Source organism: Musa acuminata, chromosome BXJ1-7, assembly GCF_036884655.1.
Source record: "Musa acuminata AAA Group cultivar baxijiao chromosome BXJ1-7, Cavendish_Baxijiao_AAA, whole genome shotgun sequence".
In the NCBI taxonomy this organism is placed as follows: domain Eukaryota; kingdom Viridiplantae; phylum Streptophyta; class Magnoliopsida; order Zingiberales; family Musaceae; genus Musa; species Musa acuminata.
Window position 1 is genome coordinate 10,637,218 of NC_088333.1, and position 21,860 is coordinate 10,659,077.

At 42.2% G+C, this 21,860-nt stretch overlaps 4 protein-coding genes across 8 annotated transcripts; 2 read left to right on the plus strand and 2 right to left on the minus strand.

Moving 5' to 3' along the window:
• Positions 1-507: 507 nt before the first annotated feature.
• Positions 508-4,323, plus strand: LOC135678758 (profilin-like). The gene is made up of 3 exons (XM_065191895.1): positions 508-737; positions 1,370-1,507; positions 3,931-4,323. The coding sequence occupies exons 1-3, from the start codon at positions 615-617 to the stop codon at positions 4,063-4,065; spliced, it is 396 nt and encodes a 131-aa protein (XP_065047967.1). The 5' UTR covers positions 508-614; the 3' UTR covers positions 4,066-4,323.
• A 187-nt stretch (positions 4,324-4,510) lies between these two features.
• On the minus strand, positions 4,511-6,148 carry LOC135678757 (protein IQ-domain 26-like). Of its 2 annotated transcripts, XM_065191894.1 has the most exons (3): positions 5,614-6,148; positions 5,333-5,539; positions 4,511-5,260 (listed from the first exon to the last, which is right to left on the minus strand). In XM_065191894.1, the coding sequence occupies exons 1-3, from the start codon at positions 6,016-6,018 to the stop codon at positions 4,637-4,639; spliced, it is 1,236 nt and encodes a 411-aa protein (XP_065047966.1). In that variant the 5' UTR covers positions 6,019-6,148; the 3' UTR covers positions 4,511-4,636. The 2 variants fall into 2 exon arrangements, with proteins under 2 accessions (XP_065047966.1, XP_065047965.1); XM_065191893.1 differs by having other exon boundaries at positions 4,511-5,539.
• A 1,576-nt stretch (positions 6,149-7,724) lies between these two features.
• LOC135678762 (auxin-responsive protein IAA2-like) lies at positions 7,725-10,559 on the minus strand. Its single transcript, XM_065191901.1, has 6 exons — positions 9,546-10,559; positions 9,267-9,459; positions 8,440-8,702; positions 8,175-8,319; positions 8,019-8,086; positions 7,725-7,941 (listed from the first exon to the last, which is right to left on the minus strand). The coding sequence occupies exons 1-6, from the start codon at positions 9,853-9,855 to the stop codon at positions 7,895-7,897; spliced, it is 1,026 nt and encodes a 341-aa protein (XP_065047973.1). The 5' UTR covers positions 9,856-10,559; the 3' UTR covers positions 7,725-7,894.
• Positions 10,560-15,053: 4,494 nt separating this feature from the next.
• On the plus strand, positions 15,054-20,946 carry LOC135678760 (NADP-dependent malic enzyme-like). Of its 4 annotated transcripts, none has more exons than XM_065191898.1 (20): positions 15,054-15,209; positions 15,551-15,787; positions 16,313-16,433; positions 16,522-16,596; positions 16,715-16,866; positions 16,938-17,043; positions 17,132-17,197; positions 17,376-17,471; positions 17,562-17,633; positions 17,730-17,813; positions 17,928-18,026; positions 18,530-18,577; positions 18,682-18,735; positions 18,853-18,951; positions 19,384-19,473; positions 19,568-19,645; positions 19,761-19,835; positions 19,950-20,040; positions 20,409-20,537; positions 20,624-20,946. In XM_065191898.1, the coding sequence occupies exons 2-20, from the start codon at positions 15,654-15,656 to the stop codon at positions 20,710-20,712; spliced, it is 1,758 nt and encodes a 585-aa protein (XP_065047970.1). In that variant the 5' UTR covers positions 15,054-15,209; positions 15,551-15,653; the 3' UTR covers positions 20,713-20,946. The 4 variants fall into 4 exon arrangements, with proteins under 4 accessions (XP_065047970.1, XP_065047969.1, XP_065047968.1 ...); XM_065191897.1 differs by having other exon boundaries at positions 15,056-15,209; positions 15,567-15,787; XM_065191896.1 differs by having other exon boundaries at positions 15,098-15,209; positions 15,534-15,787.
• The last annotated feature ends 914 nt before the right edge of the window (positions 20,947-21,860 follow it).

The following is a 21,860-nucleotide window of genomic DNA, read 5'->3' on the forward strand; positions in this document are numbered from 1 at the left end:
TGCTGGGAATCTTAATCATCTGCATCTCTGTGCATTTATGTGCTCTTATGAGGTTCTGATCTATTGCATTTATCCTAAAAAAGGAGAATTTTGGCACACTCGAATCCTATATTATCAGATGAAATGTAATTAATTGACTCTTTGCTAGCAACCTAAATTATCCCTTTGTCAAATCCAATCATTAATGCATTCCTTCTGGCTATGTCAAAAAATTATGATATATATGTATATATGTATATATGTATATATATATATGTATGTATATACATATATGTATATGTATATATATACTTTTTGTTTTAAATTGAAAATGCATGAAATTTCTCATCATAAAAAAAGAAAACAGTACATAGCAACAAAAATAAGATTGATTCCAAAGATTATTTTTTCTTCATCTTTTCCTATGAGAAGAAATAATGTGTATAACATTTTAATGTATTAAAGGATTTCTAAGGCTATTTATTGCTTCCGTGTCGGTCAACTTTGGGGGTCTCTTACTGTATAAATTCCCCTCGATTTCCATTTCGTCTCCGTAAAGAGTAGACTGCGGAAAGACTGCAACAGCGGCGGCACCGGAAGAGAGGAGACGAGGGGGGACAGTGTGCAGAGAGAGGATGTCGTGGCAAACGTACGTTGATGATCATCTGATGTGCGACATCGACGATCAGCGTCTCACCGCCGCCGCCATCCTTGGCCACGACGGCAGCGTCTGGGCCCAGAGTGGTTCCTTCCCTCAGGTCTCCGCCCTCTTTCTCGATCGATTCCTGTGTGTGGTTCTTGATTTCGTGATAGATAGCAGTGTGAGTGAAGGATCTGATTCTTGCGGCCTTCGATCCGCGCCCCCTGTTCCCCTGTGTTTGATTGGGACGGGATGGGATCTTTCTTGATCGGTTTCGTTGGTGGATCTGCAAGATCTGGTAGTTGACCGCCAGAAACCGGATTTGTAATCGTTTTATGTGGATATGCTCTTTTAGTTTCTTGAGAGTTTTCTCTTCTTTGTGGGATGGTGGAGGTTGAGGTTTGTTAGATAGCGCCGGAAGCATTGGAAAAGAGAAGATCTTGCTTCCCTTCTTTCTTGATCTCTTTTGTTCCTTTCTTTTGGAAAAGAGGGGGGATCTGAGCATGAAAATGATTCCAGCTTGCATCTCGCGGGGAAGAAGAAAATGATGTAGTATCCGTTTTGGTTGGAAGGAATATTAGGGCATGATTACAGTTATCAGTTTTCTGGAAATTTAGTTTCTTTTACTGGACTGGCAGCATACACGAACATGACATCAGACATGGTCGTCGCGTCACAAAGCATTTTATTTGTCTTAGTTCCACTATGTATGTCATCTTTTAATGAGTTTTGTCTTCTCAATACTATCAGTTCAAACCTGAAGAGATTACTGCAATCATGACTGACTTTGATGAGCCTGGATCTCTTGCACCAACTGGATTATTTCTTGGTGGAACAAAGTATATGGTCATCCAAGGCGAGCCAGGTGCTGTTATTCGAGGGAAGAAGGTCAGTAATTCGTCTATCGTCTATGAGCTAAACTACATTTACAGTTATTGGATGTCTAATCGATGGTCATATTCTTTTTGTACGTGCATAAATTATATACTTGATCTTTAACATTGAACTGAACTTTCACATAGGTGTCAAGATATGCAATTTGATCATCTTCTTGTCGAAGCAGTTATAATTCATATTTTTTTCGGGTGGGGGGAAGGCATTATATATATGGTTTTTGTTTTGTAGCTGATTTATACTGTTTTGATTTGGAATTGGCTAACTATACCCAGTAAAACTTAATAACATGGATAAACAATGTTTAGATGTTTACAGCACCAAGGATGTTTTCACTGAAACCTCATTTCAGCTAAAGACCAAGGAGCCATGAACTGTCTAAAAGAAATTACTTAAAAGCTGTGCTTATCTACTTTAACAAGTTGATAACTTTAAAGTGATGGCAAATGGTTGTGATGAATGGTCCAGTTGTTTTTGGCCCCAGCAAGCGTCTGCTAGTTATCTGATCCACTTATCAATTTGTCTCCTATGGCATAAAAATTTGAGTTTTATAACATGCTACAATTCTTTTTAGGGCATAATTTTTTTTTTTCTAATTATGAATTCCTTTCGACTGTCGGTATTTTTATTCAGCCACTATATTATTAATTATGGGTAAAAGTGGTTAACTAAAATTTGAATATGTCATATTTTTTCCCATAAAAAAATTGATCAAATTTATGACAACCCATTTTTCAATCTACATGTATTGCTGTGGATGGTTTCATTTTTCCATCTACTCGCATACTTTCTTCTCATGCTCATGGTCAGTGAACACTGCCGGTGCTCGTCCAATTCCATGCATGTGAAAGAACCACTAGAGATGAGGTCCTAGAAATAACACTTGTCAGTGGTGGCCCAGGTGTGAGATTAAACTTTTCTTGCAAGTTCCAACTTCTCCTTTTTGCAAATCTCACGCTAGCCTAATTGACTTTCTTGTAGATTTCAAATGAGATCTGTGATAAGACCCTAAAGTCTTATCGTAGGCTCTGATACCAAATAATAAGATCCTAAAGTCTTATCGTAGGCTCTGATCCCAAATGATAAGACCCTAAAGTCTTATCGTGGAAGAAAGGGGAGAAAAGAGAATGATAATGATCGCTTCGAGGGGATCAGCCTCCTTGATCGCTTCGAGGGGATCGGCCCTCCTTGATCACTTCGAGGGGATCGAGGAGGCTGATCCCCTCGAAGCGATCATTATCATTCTCTTTTCTCCTCTTTCTTCCACGATAAGACTTTAGGGTCTTATCATTTGGTATCAGAGCCTACGATAAGACTTTAGGATCTTATCATTTGGTATCAGAGCCTACGATAAGACTTTAGGGTCTTATCATTTGGTATCAGAGTCCACGATAAGATTTTAGGGTCTTATCATTTGGTATCAGAGCCTACGATAAGACCTTTAGGGTCTTACCATTTGGTATCAGAGCCTACGATAAGACTTAGGGTCTTACCATTTGGTATCAGAGCCTACGATAAGACTTAGGGTCTTATCATTTGGTATCAGAGCCTACGATAAGACTTTAGGGTCTTATCATTTGGTATCAGAGCCTACGATAAGACTTTAGGGTCTTATCATTTGGTATCAGAGTCCACGATAAGACTTTAGGGTCTTATCAATATGTTATTCTTATGTACTTTTGTATAAGGAAGGCAATCTCTCCCTCTCCTCTTTCTGTTTCTTCACATCCTGATGCCACAAGGTCTGACACCACTTCAATTTCTCACTGATGTGGTTCCTGCCAAACTAGCAGCCTTTCCTAAGATGCTAGATTGGTGTGATATCTTCTCTTACACGGTACTTTGAACCATGTTTCTCAAATTATGGCATAAGTCAATTCTTAGTACCAGATAAGATCTTCCTGAACCCTGGGAGAATCTGTTTGGTCTAGTCAAATCTGAAAGGACTCTTTTAGTGTAATGTGGATCGCTAGTATTCATATGATTTTTTCTGAAAAACTAGTAAAAAGTGCATCCTATCCTCTTAAAAGTCTTTTCACGTTGTTCTTCATACATCATATCTTCCTTAGTCATTTAATCAAGAAAATGCTCATATTTTAATGAACTTAAGTTTGAGGAGTCACACCAGCTGTCATGGAATTCATCATCTGATATTTTTTTTCAATTGTGTTTTTTGTTGTAGGCTCTTGTTTTCCAATTACTGATACTTAATAAAAGTGAAAGCAGCAACAAGCCCTGCTATGAAATTTGAAGTTCTCATAAAAAGAACTCAAGGGGCCATTTGGTTGGAGAATAAATGATGAAATACTGATTTGGGGTTCTTAATTGCCGAAATAGATGTAAACTACACATGATGTTAGTGCCAATGATGATCTGAAATGCTTTCTTTCTGACTTTCTAAGATGATGCCTTTTCAGGGTACCGGTGGTGTCACTATTAAGAAAACCAATCTGGCTCTGATCATTGGTATATATGATGAGCCAATGACTGGTGGCCAGTGCAACATGGTTGTCGAGAGGCTTGGTGATTATCTTTACGACCAGGGTTTCTGAATGCGGTGTTGATGCTTTGGAACTTCTTATTTTGGTATTTGCATGGTCTTGCAATTCACCCGACATTCCCTTGTGTGTGAATTTTATAATCAGCTTGAAATCATGTTGGAAATTTGTTCAAAAGTCTTGTTGGGCTGTTGGCATCATCTCGAAGTTTGACTTTTCATTTGTATCGCTGTCGAAGGGGATCAACATTTGTCTCTGTGCTCATATGTATGTTGGACAATCTTCCTGAAAGTGTGATGTAGATTTGAGATATATTTGCGTGGTTATATCTGTATATATTCGCATGGTCATCTTTTTACTTCTCATGATATATTTAATAGGTGGATGAATTGGCTCCGATCCACTTCTCCCACTTAGCACTGAGACTTACAAGCATGTTACATTGCTAACGCAGTTTAGAAGACAAGCTACAACCTAAATTTGATGCTGCTATCAGCAACCAAGGTGATGAAACATCATCCCAAATTTTCACACCATACAATTATTCCATGAACAGGAGAACGACACTCAAAAGAGAGAAGATTTCTCTACTTCCTCTTATTCTGACTTGAAGACTCCATTGCATTCACCACTTTGGCTGCAAGAAGAAGACCTCCCTCCCTTCCACTTTTCCCTGCTCCGCTTTGTTGAGGTTGAGAACCACCTGAGCTTGGAAACAGGAGTTGCTTAGGTCACCCAGAGGTTGCCTCTTTCTCATCCCTGCCACCTCCGGTGGGTGTTTCGGGGCACTTTGAGCCCTCCGCTTCGCCTTCGATGACTGCGTGTTCGCCATATAGTTTGGAGAGCTCGATTCGCTCACGTATCGCCTGTAAACTCCCTCGGCATCGTACACACTCTTGGCCTGAGTCACGCCCACCTTACCAGGCGAGTTCGTGTATCTGGGCGTTCCCTGTGCTGTGGCCGAGATCCGGCACTTCTCGCCACTGATACACCAGTCGTTCTCTTGGGAGTTCCGGCGGCTGGGAGTAGAGACTCGTGCTGGAACCGGGCAGGGAATTGGAGAAGAGAAATGATCCGCTGGATCCACAGCAGAGGGAATGGCTCGACAAGAAGATCGCGACCTCGGGCCGCACACATCGATCTCCACGGTTTTTGGGCTTCTGTCGGGAGTAGCACCGCCAAGACTCGTCGAGAAGCTCCGTCTTTGAAACGCCGGCGTGTGCTCGATTCGGGCGTCGATGAAGCGTTCCTGTGATGAAACGAAAGAGAAATGGAAGCTTAGTTCAAGCACCATCAACTTGTGGAGACGTTCGTTACGTACTAAAGATCTCCGATGGCGGACTTCTGGTCGAAAGCTTCTATCGTCCGGGAGGAGGTTCCCGTATCTTTGTGCTCGTGCGGTGGCCTGAGCTCTGACGAGAGCTTGCATGCTGTGAAGAGTCGCGGCGGCTTGCTTACGAACAAGATAACCTCTCACCAAGGCTTGCAGTTTGACCAACGCTTTCAGAGTTCGGAGTGCTATCCTCGCCTTGGAAGAAGGCAAACCACAAGGATTCAAACTCAAGCGAAACAGAGCAAGCATGCGATCAGTGGATTGCTTACCAAGTGGCCTCTGAATGCTGTTTGGATCTTCACCGCCGCCAACTCCTCCTTGGAGAAGCTGAACGTGGCGCCCCTCCCCGGCGTGGTGAGACGCGCCGCCACCATGGCTGCCTGCGCCGCTGCAACCGCTGCGTTGGCCGTGGCCGCCGCCACAGCAATGGCGTGCTTCCTCTGCTCCCTCTCGTTCACAGCGTAGAAGGACTTGAACCATGCGGCTTCGATCGCGGCCGCCGTGGCAGCATTCTGGCCCAGCACCACGTCACCGGAGGAGTCCCTGGACCTCCGAAAGCTCCATCTTTTCTTCTCCATCCTCTCCTCGCCGCCGTGACTGGAGTAACTTTTCGGCTCCTTTTTCTTCTCGCTACCACCCCACAGATTCCACAGCCACCGCGTTGCCCGACCCATCTCCCGCAGGAAAAGCAATGGATCACTTCAGCGACAGAGCTTACCGTCTTCAGGTCCTACAAAATGGAATCATTTAGTCTTCTTACACTTTGCCGTAGGCAGGTGAGGGAAAAAAACGATCACCAGCTGAACTCACAAAGCTCCTTTGATTCAATGAGAAGGAAGGAATCAATGCGATGAAAGCTTACTCCTCCGCTGAGAGTGTTTATATAGGCAGATATGCTGGTTTGAAACGCGAATCTTTTGGGATTAATCTATTCCACGATTCACCGGCGGTGAATCTATTTTAACCTTCCTTAATTGTCAAAATCACATTTATGAGGGGGTGTATTATCTTAAATACAATTTCCTTCTTGGGTGGCGAAGCAAAACGTCTCGAATCCACGTGTCGTTTTTAGTTTCCCAAAAAGGCCCTGAAGGAGCACGTGTTCACGAATCAACTGTCGAGGCCAAACGGTAAATGATTGGGGCACGTGGGTAATTGCACAAAAAGAAGTCAACGGCTGACCTCACCCTGATTGAAGCCTTTCATTAGCGGTCGCTGGATTTGCGGAAAATTATAAACGTAGTCAACTTCAAAGGGCATAGAGAAAACTAAGTTTTTGGCTTCTATTTTCTAATATTTACTATGAGCAGAAAATCCAGCTAAGCCTAGTCAATATACGTCGTATTTCTCCAAATAATTTGACTTTTTTTCCCGGAGAAGAAATCTTTTTAACGTATGATATACAAAATCTTTTTAAAATTTTTTAAATAGAGCACATTTAATGGTAATGGATAGTTAAATAAAGCACATTTCTTTTGGACATAATTACGATCATGATGCATCGAATTCAAGATGTGATAATAACATTATCTGACTATAGAAGATAATGATTGATTATAAAAATCAGATTTAATTACAGTCGTGATGTATTGAACTCGAGATGGGATAACGATTCGGCTCGCTAAACCAATTCAATATTGTAATCGATTCGTTAACTTAATAAATCTAAATTGTTAGTCTATAAATATTTAATCTCAAGTTAGTGATGTCTTTAAGTTAATCTAAATCTCCTCTTAGAACGTCGTTCGTCAATGGCCTCAGCAGGCCATCTTCTGTTAATGCTTGTTCGGATACATTGATTTCATTATCATGACAACTCGTTTGGTCATTCATGCATCAGCAGCATGATGATAGGAACCTCCGACCTTTTATCTCTTGCCTACATTGTTTATTCGTCATCTGATCAGTAGCTGAATGCCTCATGCTGTCGTCGAGTCTGAAGACAGAGTTAGGTGTAGAAAGCAACTGGTTCTTTGGACAGGCATGTGGAGGATTCTTCCAAAGTATTGGTATACTACCGACTGCCGCAGGAGGCTCAAACACGCTCGAGTGGAGCAGATTTGGGGATGAAGTTGGGCAATGGTGGACTCTGTTCGGCCTGTGGCCACAACAATGTCGGGGCTGTCGGTGGCAGTGTCGTTTCATGAGCCCCTGGCTTCAAGAACCAGCCCGTTGTTTGTGGAACTGGAAGGTCTCATGCATGCTGCCATTAGCAGTGGGCGAAGACAGGTAGCCTTCCATCTTCGTAACGTAAATGGAGGCTGTGTTTGACTTCGTCGTTCCTGAGTTGCGTCTTACAGGAAAGGAAAGAAGGACAAGTGTTTGCCTCATCCTCTTCAAACCAAACACACAGCGCAGTAACCGAGTGGAGAAAGCAAGCTGGCAACACGAGAAAATGGCGATGTTGATATTTCAGACTGCAGATTTACATATTGTATACCGATACACAATGTCTCGGGGACTCGAGCAAGTGGAAGAGCAGTAGGAAGCATGATGGGAGATAAGAACCTAAAGCAAGCAAGCAAGCATTCAAATGACAGCGCCACGACATCACTCCCAATTCAACAGTCGTTTGTCCTCCTCCTGATTTCTCCCGGCTGCAGAAACAAAGAGGAAAAGGTGAAGTCACTGCGTATATTAGAGTCTGCAATTGAAAGTTAAAGAGAAGCTACACTTATAGGTGATGCACGGAGATCGGAGCTCTTCAACACACGTAGTCTCTTAGCAGTGGAAACAAACATGCTGCAAGTAATAGATACGGGTGTGAGAACGATGAGTACGTTCATGAATAGATTGTGTTCACAAGTTGAGAAGGTGGAGGAGTACTTACTCCCATGGAACATCGCCAACCAGCATCTTGTCCCCTTCATCATCTTCATAAACCAGAGTGTATTCCCCGCTTCGATCTAACAAGCCGGAAATCAGATGCGTTTCTTTGGTGCTGTGTGTGGTAGCAGCAAGCAGATCCATTTGAGCTATACAAAGAGCACAACAGGAAGACTATCGGTTTAGTCTAATACTTGGGTAAGCCAACGATGAGGATGATCGAGAATTATAGGCCATGGTCATGCATGTCAAACGAGTTTGTGGAGCACCTGCCATGAGAAGGCCTCGGAACAGTTCATCGACGGCCAAAGAGAGCTTCTCATAGCTATCGTATGCCTTCAGGTCTACTTTTCTTCCTATTGGGATGCCATCCATGTTAATTTTCACAAACAAGCCCTTGCGGTCGTTCTCGAGCTTCTTCTCGGCTTCGGAGCGCCGGTTGGAAGATTCGGCAGAAGCTTTGGCAGTACCAGCAAGATTCTTTCTGAAAGATCGGATGGGAGGCCAGCCAACCACAGGAGCAGCGGCAGCTCTGCTTTCATGAACACAACAAAGAATGAGGATTTAGGAGACTGTTACAGGACAGTGAGATCTATCTCTTCTGACCATTAAGAAAATGGTATGAATCTAACTAAAAAAGTGCATCTACAAGAGCATATTTGGATGCTAAGTCATGGTACTAACAAGGAATGAGAGATTTGATGCTTGTCAGCTGATCAAGAGCACAACAATGAGTTCAAAAGGTATCCAGAGAGGAAGACAGAATCAAGACTACAATGAGGATTTTAGAGGTTCTACCATACAGATCCAAATGGTTAAGACGGAAGCTTTTCCCAACACATACATAAGGATGCCAAAGATCAACAGTATCGAGATTATACTTTTCATATCTTAGGAGAGATTCAAATTCCTAATGTTATATACTGAAACAGTGAGACCGTTCTGTGATGCTAATCTCTCTGTCCATAGGTTTGTGAGAATGAACCAGAGCTGAAAAATGGAGATCTTCCTATGAACATAGCAACGTGGTGGAGTCAGAGGCAAACAGTAGCTAACATAAATTCCCTTAAAGAAAAGAGTTCGACATGATTACCACCTTGACTGAGAAGTGGTGTGTGTTGCAGTCGTGTTCTTGGTTGAAGATGCATGTGCTGCATGAGGACCACACACTTTCCCCTCCAGGCTCTGCAGCCCTGCGCTTCCACTTGTCCTATGCAATGATTCCTTTCCTTTGGCCTGCAACTGGAGGAACCCAAGCTGCTGCTGCTGCAGATGTTGTTGCTGGAAAGCTAGAAGAAAGCAGATCGAGGGTCAAGAAGTCATGAATCATGGAAATAGGATCAAAGAAACGATCGAGAACAAGAACAGGATTAACTGGTTTTATCTGCTAATGTCCCTTCTGGTTTCGAGTCAACCGCATCCGAGCACCCTCTTTTGGCTCCAGAAGAAGCACTCATGTTGGTGCTCTTGGGAATCTTGGCGATGTGGCCAGGAGACACAGCAGACTCGGCAGGGTGTTCTCTCTTCTCCTGCACCGCCGACCAATCTTCTCCTCCTGGGAGGCCAAGCCTCAGTTCCAGATTCTTCTCCTCCGCGGCGCCGTAACCTCCCTTATCACTCCAATCTCTCCCATTCGTAATGAAATCGAACAACTGAGGCCGACCTCCTCTAAATTCTTCCTCCATGCCTCTCCACTCGATGGTGAACGTCAAAGGAAGCCGAAGGAAGAAAGCGGGGCAGCAAATACGACTTGCGGCTCAGCTCAGGGCTCAAAGTAGATGAAAAGGATTACTACACCTTGGTCCGCAGGGCAAGAAAGAACAATAAACTTGAGCCAAAAAAACGCGAGCAAAAGGATCACAAAAATGCTATTAGAGCAAGAAAAATCCCAAGCAGGCCTCGGAACAGAGCGGCAGAAGCCCTCTCAACGAAGCTTGCTCGATCTCCCTGGAAACCCAACACCAAGCCAAGAGATCTTACACACGCATGTGAAACCACCACTATTAACCATCCGAATCCTCAAAATAAGATCTTGGCGAAGAGGAAGAGGAGAAAGGCGTCCTCCTTCTCGATCGCTCGGCTTAAAACTATACTTTGTTCTCCGTGGACTCTGTTTCCTTTTCTTCCCCGTCTCTCTCTTTTCTCCTCCGCAGGAAAGGGGATGCCACCAGAGGAACCGCAACGGGTTCGTGGCTGAAACGAGGCCGGGGAAAAAAGGGAATGAGAGCGTCGCTCACGCAAGCGTCGGACAGCGCGAGCTAGGCGTGCTCAGATGACAGCAGCACGCTTGTCAAAGCACAAGACGCAGACAGAGATGTCTTGCGTGTATGTCTCCTTGCGTTATCTTCCCAGCGCTCCCTCGTCCTCTCCCCATCCGCTCTCCATGGAAGCGTTTCCCAAAGGTACTTTATAGCGACGCCGGGTTAATCATGCTGCTCTCTTACGATTTGGCCCACCACATCTCATCTTTGGATTCCCCTCGTTTCCTGTAATTAGCAGACCCCGTGGATTTACTGCCTTTGTCCATTTGCGACGGATGATTGAGCTCCCAAAACAGAGTTCAGATCATGTAGAACTTTGGGGAAGAGGCTTCAGAGAGCCAGTCGAACAACGAGGACCATAGGAAGAGTGCAGTGGAGAAGATTTGCATGATTCATTATGGCTGTTGGACAGGCACATTCCATGATCTCCGTGATTCGGGTGGGCTGTTGGACATGCACATTCCTGTCTGCCCTGCACACATTCATGGCTTTGTTTCCTGTACACCTGCTCGGGAAAACATTCATGGCGAAGTGACGAAGGTAAAATCTAATATTACTTTTCCATTTCAATCCCGACCGTTCATTCTATGAGCGCCGGAGATCTCCGTCGTACGTTTATGATAGCGCAGGGTCTTGGTGTATTTTGACTTCGGTCGGCTGACGTGGACGCTCGACAGCACTCCCAGTCAACGCGGCAAGCTGTGACGTCGGTCCGACGTGGTTCCATCGGCTGTTTTTCTCAGAACAGCTAACGCGCGCTACCCTTGATCGCACAGGAACCCGAAACGCGTCCTGAGACGGGCCCGTCCGTCTCGAAATGGTACAGTGAAACCCCTTAACATTTCCTATTCCATCTCCCATGCAAAGACAAGTCGCGCAAAGTTTGTAGGGAACATTGTCGACGTCGCTGGCGAGTACGTCGTAGCCGAGACGACCGTATAAAGAGTCGTCTCTCCTCTCCGTGGATAGCACGTGCAGGATCCTATTCCATGTGCGTAGATTGGCTCGTTCATCGTCAGGTGGCCGTGTGAAAGCCACCGAGCGATGGCATTCACTCTGGGGAGTCGTTGGCGGTGATGACGATAAGGAAGAGAGACAGAGAGAGGGAGAGAGAGAGTCGGCGAGGAGAGTTCAACGCACACATGTCATCTTGTTGCTCTTTTTACTTGCTTTTTGGCGGTCCCCTACGCTGGCAAGAGACGCCATGGATGACATCTTTTGAAAGGAGGGAGGGACTCGTCCTTCCGGCAGCTGGAGTGCTCTGTTCACTGAGTCGCTCTCGAGAATTTGGAGGCTTGCCTCTTGTCTCAGTCCATGGAATATTCTTTCAGCTCGGCCTGAGAGTCGTCTTTGAAGACTATGCTGCTGCTACTGCTGTTGTCTGGCACCAGCGCTGCGTCACAAAAGGGTGCGCTCATATTCTTAGTACATGGAAAGCTTAGAAGAGACTACTGGCCCAAGATGCTAAGTTTGCATGGGTTTGGATCCATTGGGTTGGGAATTGCAGTCGATGCGAAACTTCAAGTTAGGGATTGTGGATAACCAAAATGGTCTCCGTTTAACCACATGACCGATAATGCTGCTTTTGGTGCTCCTTCGACTCATTTGACCCTTAGGATTTCATTGCAGCAGATTTATTTTTGACATAGGTCAAACTTTTTTTTTTTTTTTTTGACTCATATGTCTTGGGCTTATTTCGTCCTATGTTCCACTATAGCGAATTTATTTTGACGTGAATTGGATTTCCTTACTCATGTTCTTTGGGCTCATTTCGTTCTACGCCTCCATCATAATAGATTTATCTTGATGTGGGTCAAATTTCTCAATTTACACGCCTCGAGCCTATATTTGTATCATAGTAGATTTACCTGGGCTTGAGTTGAGTTTCTTAATTCACACGTCTCGAGCTCATTTCATCAAATACCTCCGTCGTAGTGAATTTATCTTAACGTTGGTCGAAATTTTTGACTTACATGCATCGGGCTCATTTCACCCTATACCTCTATCGTAGTGGATTTATCTTGACATGGGTCAGATTTTCTAACACATGATTATGCTCGTAGGCGTATTTGTACCATAGTGGTTTTACTCAAGTGAGGATCGGGTTTCTTAACTCATTTATCTCATGTTCATTTTACCCTCCACCAGTGAATTTATCTTAACATTGGTCAAAATTTTTGACTCACATGCCTGCCTTGGGCTCATTTTGCCCTATGCTTCTACTATAGCGGATTTATTTTGACGTGTGTCAAAATTTTCAATTCACACACCTCAAGCTCATTTCTTCCTATGCCTTTGTCATAGTATATTTATCTTAATATGGATCAGATTTTCTAACACACACATAGGGCCTATATTTGTACCATAGTGGATTTACTTGGGCATAGGTCAGATTTCTTGACTTGTACACCTCGGGCTCGTTTTACCCTACGCTTCCACCATAACAGATTTATCTTGAAATGGGCCAGATTTCTTGACTCATATGCCTCGGTCTCATTTCGTCTTATGCCTCCACCATAACAAATATATTTTGATGTAGGTCGGGTTTCCCGACTCACACGCCTAAGACTTATTTCGCTTTACTCTTTTGTTATAGTAAATTTATTTTAATGTGGGTTAGATTTCTTGACTCAAACGCCTTGGGCTCATTTTGCCCTACGCCTATGCTAATCATAGGCGTCTTACAAGCCAATCACGTGAGTGATGACATGTGTGACATAATACGTACTTTTTTTTTCTTATTATTTATTTGATATTTTTCTTACTTTATATTACATATTGTATGTATTATGATGTCCATAGATCTGTGTAATAAGAATCGGATCGTGATGAGATCACGATAATGAGACCAATTCGCCTTTAAATATAGACTCTAAATAATTTCATTCATAAGTTACTCAAGAAGAATATCAAGATGACCGGATAGACTGATGTACTGTATACACATCCATATGATGGAGGCAGTTGGTCTAGTAGTTGCTCACGTGGGACACTAGGGATACCATACAATTACTCATTTAAAAATAAGTTCACTTATTGATCTGCTCATAAAATGTTGAATGATTGATGATACCTCATTGTCATATAGTAATTTTATCGTCCTAGTAGTGTATTTGATCCTTAGATTTGAGACACCAAAGATGTTCTGTATGAGTATCCCACTCTTTGATATCAAACTTATAGACTTAAAAGTTTTAGATCTAACACAACTGATCATTAGGAGTGGCAACCGACATTACGAGGGTTATTGAGTATTGATAGAGGATCATCCTCTCTCGGTGTCATGAGAGGAATATCTCATGTATTCTTGCTCAAGCAAATCCCTGGCTAGGGTTATTTAGATTGAGAGAGAAAGAGTTCTTTGGGAGAATCTGATTAGAGCAAGGCTCGAGTAGAAACCAAATGAACCTAACATCACTATGTCTAGAATACGGTCTTTGATATATTAGATGGACGAGAGACTATATACATAGTAATTGAGAAAAGATATCTCCAATGGATTGGATTCTCCTATATCGTTTGGGGACTGCGACGTAGTGGCCTAGTATGTTCATAGTCGATGAGATGAGTGAATTATTATGGAGATAATAATTTACTAAGTTAGAAGGAGTTCTAACATGTATGACTTACAACCAACTGGATATTGGGCCTAGAGGGTCACATACATTTGGTATGTGTTGCAACGAGTAGAAGTTTAGAGATAAGATGTCTATTGGAGCCACTATCTTATTGGATATCTAATAAGCTCATGAATTATTAGATCTTATAGATAAGATCCAATAAGAGCCAATGACTGATTATTGGGTACAGACACACTGATATAAGTTGCTTGGATAGTTGGATGAAGATCAAGTCTAGTAAGATAAGATCCATTAGGGTTAAGTTGACAAAGAGCCTCTATAAATATGATGAAACAAAAAGGTTATAAGCTAGACCTATTTTCGTTGCCACCTCCTATACTCATCTCTCATTTTTCTTCTGAGTCAACAACCCCTATTTGGGACATGTGGACAACAAAAAGAGTTGGCCCCTTCTTGTGAAAAAGAGTTTGAGAGAATTTAAAAGATTGAGAGAATGAAATGAGTTAAAAAGAGGGAAGAGAAAATAATTTAAAAACTCTTTTATAAGTCTTAAATGGTCAAATTGACCATTTAAAATAGGATAATCTTAACCTATCATTAGTAATGATCTAGTAAAGTCGATAACAATCGATTTCAACCGTTACCATTTGGTATAGATCCCGTATCACTTGATACAGAGTAGAGTCAGATAATTGATATCACCTAAAATAATATGATATGTATTGGTACAACCAACATCGTAAAAGAGTTTTATATTGGAAAGGTTTTAACGATATTAGTAAGGTTAAAAGGACACATAAATCATTAGTAAAAGAAAAGTATTAAATGATTCCACCTACAAATAAACTTGGGCTTTTGAGAAAAAAAAAGAAAAAAACAAATAAGGGATAGTGATATAGGATGAAATAGCATTCGGATATATATATATATATATATATATATATATATATATATATATATATATATATATATATATAAAGGTTTGGATAAGAAAATTAAACTAATGACCCGGACAGAACGACACGTGTCATCTCCTCCTTAACCGAGAATCTCCTCCTTCTCTTCCTCGCGCCGAACTCGCTCCGCGGGGAGAAGAGGAAAACTTGAGAAAGAAGTAGTCCACCCTCCGTTTTTCCATCACAGCCACTACATCCCACCATGCTTTCCCTTTTCAGCAGCAGCAGCTCCAAGTTTCTGGTAAAATCCCTCTTCCTCTTCTGCCGCTTCCACGCCGGCTTTAACTGTTTCTTGTGGCTTGATTCAGCTGTTGCCGGTTTTATAGCGCACTGCACCTTTGTGTGTGGCCGCGTGGGCGCCTCTGGCGCGTAAACTGAACCGGTTCAATTGCTCTGAATCTTTCCTTGCTCATTTGTTCCCATGATCTGGTTTAGCTCCAATGCGTTGTTATGATTCACACGTAGAATCCTCTTCTTTTCGCTGTGGTTGGGTATAAAAGGAGTTGCTTGGGAGGTGTTTGTTGCATTGCTTCAGAAGAAGAAGAACTATAATATTTATCGTTAGTCGCTTTACTACTACAGGTTGTGTCGATCGCAGAGGAGAGCGGCAGCGGCGGGAGTGCAGTGCGGAGGGAGAAGAAGGGGAGTTGTAGCGAGAGGAGGGCGAGAAAAGGGGAAGGCGGTGATGGACAACACACGAGAGGTGGAGGCGTACATGGACCCCAAGGCGACGGTGGGGGGTGGAGTCGAGGACGCCTACGGCGAGGATCGCGCCACCGAGGAGCAGCTCGTCACCCCTTGGACCTTCTCTGTCGCCAGGTCCGATCCCATCGCCTTTGCATCTCTTCTTTCGCTTACGCTCTTAAACTGACATCTGTTGCTTTTGGTTTCCCCGCTTCAAAATGACATCTTTTTGCTTGATTTCTGGATAACTTGGCATTCCGAGTTATTTTGTCGATGCACTCACTCTTTCTCCTTCTTTTCATTAATTTTCTGACCTAGAAGCTCTTTTCGCGTTCCTGCTATATAAACCACTTGTTGGTGCTCTGGAAATGAATGAAATGTAATGTGAATGGCGATTGCTGGCAGGAGTTGTTCTGGGTGATCTGATCATGTGCCATGTTGATTAACTTTGATGCACACCCTGATTAAAAAACATGTATTGAATCCAATCGAAACACACGCAAAAAAAGAAAGGACGGAACACATCTCCTCCAAAAGATTGACGATTCATTACTTTTGAAGAGTGGTCCTCACCAATAAAAGCGAATCTTTTCTTCTCCTTGTGGTAAATTTCTTCAGCTAACATTGTATCTGACTTTGATGATCCTTCTTGATGTTCAGTGGGTATAATCTACTAAGAGATCCGCACCACAACAAAGGGCTTGCCTTCACCGAGAAAGAGAGAGATGCTCACTACTTGCGAGGCCTATTGCCTCCGATTGTCGTAAGTCAAGAGCTTCAGGTCAGTGTTCATCTCTGCCGTGAAGCATGTTTGCTCATTCTCTAATGAGCTAATTCTGTTTCTTGTTACATTCGTCACTGTTCAACAGGAGAGAAAGCTGATGAGCAGTCTTCGCCAATACAAAGTTCCCTTGCAGCGCTATGTGGCAATGGTCGACCTTCAGGTAAATCATTATACCATCTTCTCCACATCTTTTCATTCTGAGTTCCCATAATTTGCAGAAATGTAGTAGCGCAGACAACAACAATCATGTCAAATGTTTCTACTTTGTGGTTCTTCAGGAGAGAAATGAAAGGCTTTTCTTCAAGCTTCTGATCGACAATGTGGAGGAGTTGCTTCCGGTTGTCTATACACCTACCGTCGGTGAGGCTTGCCAGAAGTATGGTAGCATCTTTAGACGTCCGCAGGGTCTATATATCAGTTTGAAAGAGAAGTATGTTACTTGACTTTTTCAGTGTTTACTATTATCATTTACTTAGACTCGAGAATTATTGGCTCTGTCAGGGGGAAAATTCTTGAGGTGCTGAAGAACTGGCCTGTGTGGAGCGTTCAAGTTATTGTGGTGACAGATGGTGAGCGCATTTTGGGGCTAGGAGATCTTGGTTGCCAGGTATAAAAGGTCATAAGATGTTTTAGAGCGATGGAGTTGCCCTTTGTTTCTGCCTTTTAATGATTGCTGTTAACTGTCCTTGGCTTAGGGAATGGGAATTCCAGTTGGTAAACTTGCTCTCTATACAGCCCTTGGAGGACTTCGTCCATCAGCGGTAAGCATTTTTACTGCAAATGCTATTTGCATTCATCTTTTTTCTGGGATCTAGTCATGCATTCATCATTTTGTCTTTTAATAGTGAGATACATGCCATATACATAATTATATGTGCTACTATATATATTGTAGTTGAAAGTGTTGAAGAGTTTTAATGAACACTCTTCCATATATAGTGCTTACCAATAACAATTGACGTCGGAACGAACAATGAGCAGTTGCTCAATGATGAGTTCTATATCGGCCTAAGACAAAGGCGAGCTAGAGGCCAGGTAATTTATTTTTTATTTTAAGTATGTTAAACTTTTACAGATAATGTACTTCTTAATGCTGAATTTTATGGTATGCATGTGCTGTGTTAGGAATATGATGACCTTCTCCATGAGTTCATGTGTGCTGTTAAGCAACAATATGGCGAGAAGGTCCTAGTTCAGGTCTGTGAAATATTGAAGCCTATTAATGTTGCATATGGTTGGATTTGTCTCCTATAGTATTTAACAATATATGTACATTCTACTTCTTCTTTCCAGTTTGAAGACTTTGCCAATCATAATGCATTTGATTTGCTTACAAGATATAGCAAAACACATCTTGTCTTTAATGATGACATCCAGGTAAAGGAATTAACATTATGAATCAGTTTTTTGTTCTTTATATAGTATATTATTTGCACATAAGTTAGTTGTAAAACTTTGATGCTTTAAGTTGATAATTTGCATTCGCTGCAGGGAACAGCTTCTGTGGTCCTTGCTGGACTAGTTGCAGTACTGAAATTGGTTGGAGGAACCTTAGCAGACCACAGATACTTGTTCCTTGGTGCTGGTGAGGTAGTTAATTAATTCTACTCTACTAGTGTAATGGTTTTATTTATGCACCTATAAGAATTTCTCAGATCATAAAACTTGATCCACTACACATCAACAATACATTTGTGAGAAAGGTACCATGTTTTGAAATCAACATTTGTTTGTCTTGGAGTATGTCTTAATGGGCTGCATCATCATTGCACAAATATGCATGCTTTATTTTTTAGTGAGAAAGAGTACAGGCAAACTATTTGCAGAAAGCAAATTGAACTCTTTCATGCAACGTTGGATCTGTATGATTAATTTGTCCTCTAAATCAATTATATGCAAATTGTTGGTTTTGGGTTCTGATGGGTTTTGACTTCATAAAGAAATGATGATTAACAACATGGAGGTCGATGTGCACCTATCTGGTTCTTCAAGTTGAAGACCTCCTCTGATACTCTTCTATCCCAACTTCGTCTACATCAGCTTTCCTCCATTTTTGGGCCACTTTCTGACATCAACTAATTATGGTTTGACAGGCTGGTACTGGTATTGCAGAGCTCATTGCACTGGAGATGTCAAGACAGGTGCACTGATTTGAACAGACAGTTTCTTTAATTACTTTCTGCTCCTGAAATTGCATTGTATCCTTTTCTGATGACGTTGATCATTGTTTTGATAATTATTTTAGACAGGTACTCCGATCGAACAGAATCGTGAAAAGATTTGGCTTGTTGATTCTAAGGTAGAGAAGCACATGAGTAAATCATTTGCTGTTGAACCATATGTCAATTATTAATTTGTCATATTTTGTTTATCATCACAGATTCATGTCACCTTGCTATGCTCTTTAATCATGCAGGGATTGATTGTCAGCTCCAGGTTAGAATCTTTACAACACTTCAAGAAACCTTGGGCGCATGACCATGAACCTGTTAACAACCTTCTAGATGCTGTCCAGGTGTGAAATCTCTCAAAAATGTTTTGCAATGGGTCCTTTTCCCCTTTGTTCTTTTAAACATCCAATTATTACTTTTGTTATTATTATTTTAATTAGGCTGTGGTAGTAGTATATTCTTATGCAGGGTATACTGGGGTGGTCTATCTCGTTGAAGTTAAATTAGGATCTAGAATTCGTTAGCTCACCTAGTATACACCAGGAGTCATAGATCTACATTCCACCATGTATGTTACTAGATTGCTAGACAAGATAAGATCACTTGCCAATATAGGAACTTACTGTCTTATGCATTTAATTTGATGAAGCTATTTCCCTACTGATGTCACAAAGGACCTCTTTTTGTTTTAATTCTTGCTTACCCTCCTTCCTGCATGAAGATTGCTTTCTACCCACTGAATGTTAATGAGGTGAATTTTTTTTGGTTTCTCCTAGGTCATCAAGCCATCTGTATTAATAGGAACCTCTGGAGTAGGGAAGACTTTTACGCAAGACGTAGTTGAGACCATGGCTTCATTTAATGAGGTACGTGTTCTCCATATTCACAATTCATTTTTAAGTTATCCTTCTTGCTAGATTGAAGGATGAAAAACTTGTACTATCACATTCCAAATTGCAGAAACCTGTCATTCTTGCTCTGTCAAATCCAACATCGCAATCTGAATGTACTGCTGAGGAAGCTTACACTTGGACTAAGGTGAGAACCTGAATTATGTCTCTCCTACCTGCTCGAGTTTCAACTTATCCAGAATTTGTGACAAATGGATCAGAGAAGAAAGGCTTGCATTCATAAAATAATCTTCAATTTGTAGGGTCGTGCAATCTTTGCCAGTGGGAGCCCATTTGATCCTGTTGAATATGAAGGGAAGACTTTTGTACCTGGTCAGGTTCGAACATCGCCGTCCCTTATCATTGCGATGATTTTTAGGATCACTAAACTGACTACTGTTTTGTTTAGAATATAGTGCTTAAAAACTGCCTTTCATTTGGTATATTTTCAGGCAAATAATGCTTACATTTTTCCTGGTCTTGGTCTTGGCTTGGTGATATCTGGAGCCATACGTGTGCACGATGAAATGCTTCTTGCAGCCTGTAAGTAGAAGCCAAGTGAAATGTAGATTCTGCATTTATCCTGGAATGTTTGTGGATTTATATAATAGGTTTTGATGCTCCAGTTGCAACAACTGCAAAGCATATAAGCGTCAACCAAGTAGCATTCTAAAAGACAGTTTGATATTATGAAGTTTCAATCTACGACAGCATTAGGAAGTAGACAGTTGGTGTTAGATATGGCTATTTCAGATATCTTTTAGTTAGTTAGGTATGGGATAATTTAGCAAGTCTAGATAATTATTGCAAGAAAGAATTAAAGGATTAGAAATATTCTGCTCAGTCTTTTTTCCATTAATATTATCACCCCAAGTTGCCTTATTTCGAAGATTTGCATCGTGTTGGAACAGCGGAAGCTTTAGCCCAACAGGTGACGCAGGAGAATTTTGATAAGGGATTGATCTATCCTCCCTTCAAAAGTATCAGAAAGATATCTGCACATATTGCTGCTAACGTGGCCGCCAAAGTATACGAACTTGGTTGGTCCTTTTCCTCAACCTAATGACTCTACAAAATTGTTGCATGCATCCTTATTCAATCAATTTACCGCCTCTTCTTTTTGTAGGATTGGCCACTCGTCTTCCACGCCCAGAAAACCTGGTGAAATATGCAGAGAGTTGCATGTACACCCCGGCATACCGCTGTTACCGTTGAATTGGCAAAACAGCAGTAATTTGTTTTTGTAGCAGTCACACTTAGGTCCAATAGTTACACTCTCCGGGATCATTGTTTCTTTTGATGTTGTTGTCTGAAGTGTTTTTAGCCCCTTCTGTTCACCGGGCAATCATCAATAATCTTTGGTAGAAATAGTTGTGGTGGATGGAAATGGATGCTGCCATGACAGTTATATCTTCTTAATCTCAATAAAATGCTTCCCTTCATTGAGTACATTTGGTGTTAACAGGATCCGGTGATGATCCTTCAGAAGCACAAAGCATGAACTGCTAGCTTTGCGCTTCTCCTGTGACCAAGCAACTTCTTTTGATGATCTAAACTCCATTCTTAGTTGTCCTCGCAAGTGTCGTATAAGCTTCAGCAGGCAGTGTTGGGTCAACTAGTTGACTCCGTCTGCCTGTGGGTCCCACTCCATCAGCCAACTCGAGCTGGACAACTTGGCAGATCAGGCATTCCCCTCTCATCCGAAGCTTTCTCCTGCAACAAACCAAAGTCTTGGATACGGTCGGCGGTCATCAATTATTAGAAAGATGAGAAGCCAGCTAAGGTTTTCACGCGAGCATTTGTTGTCGGGACTCAGAAAGGTTGTTCTACCGACCGCCCCCAGCGTGCCACACTGTGGTTTGGAACGTCCGGTTGGCAGTTGCATCTCTCTTTCCCCGGTCCAACGAGTACAATACAACCAGCATTCATCCATCAGCCATAACACACACACACACGCACAATGCACCAGCTATCAGAAGGAGATCGATCCTCTCGCGTGACGCATGCATCCTTCCATCTTCTCACCCTTCTCCTCCGGTGGGGGAAACGATCGAGGTCGTCTCGCATCATCCTCCAGCAAAGACAAAACCCGCCTTTGGGTCTCTGAAGCTTTCTGCGCCGTAGAAGTCGAGCTAAGCTGCTGTGCCTGGAAGTTTAATAAGTTCGATTCAGTAGTAATGCTATGCGTCTGCTTCACCACGATCTTGTTTGCGGTGTTATACTTCCAGTAGGTAAGTACAGCTTGCAACTCTTTTTCGGCGTTCTTGCTGCACTTGATCACACACAAAGAAATCAGTAATCTCCATGGTTTCAGTATAGACCATCGTTCAAGTGCTTAGATAGAATTCTAGTGTGTTTCAAAG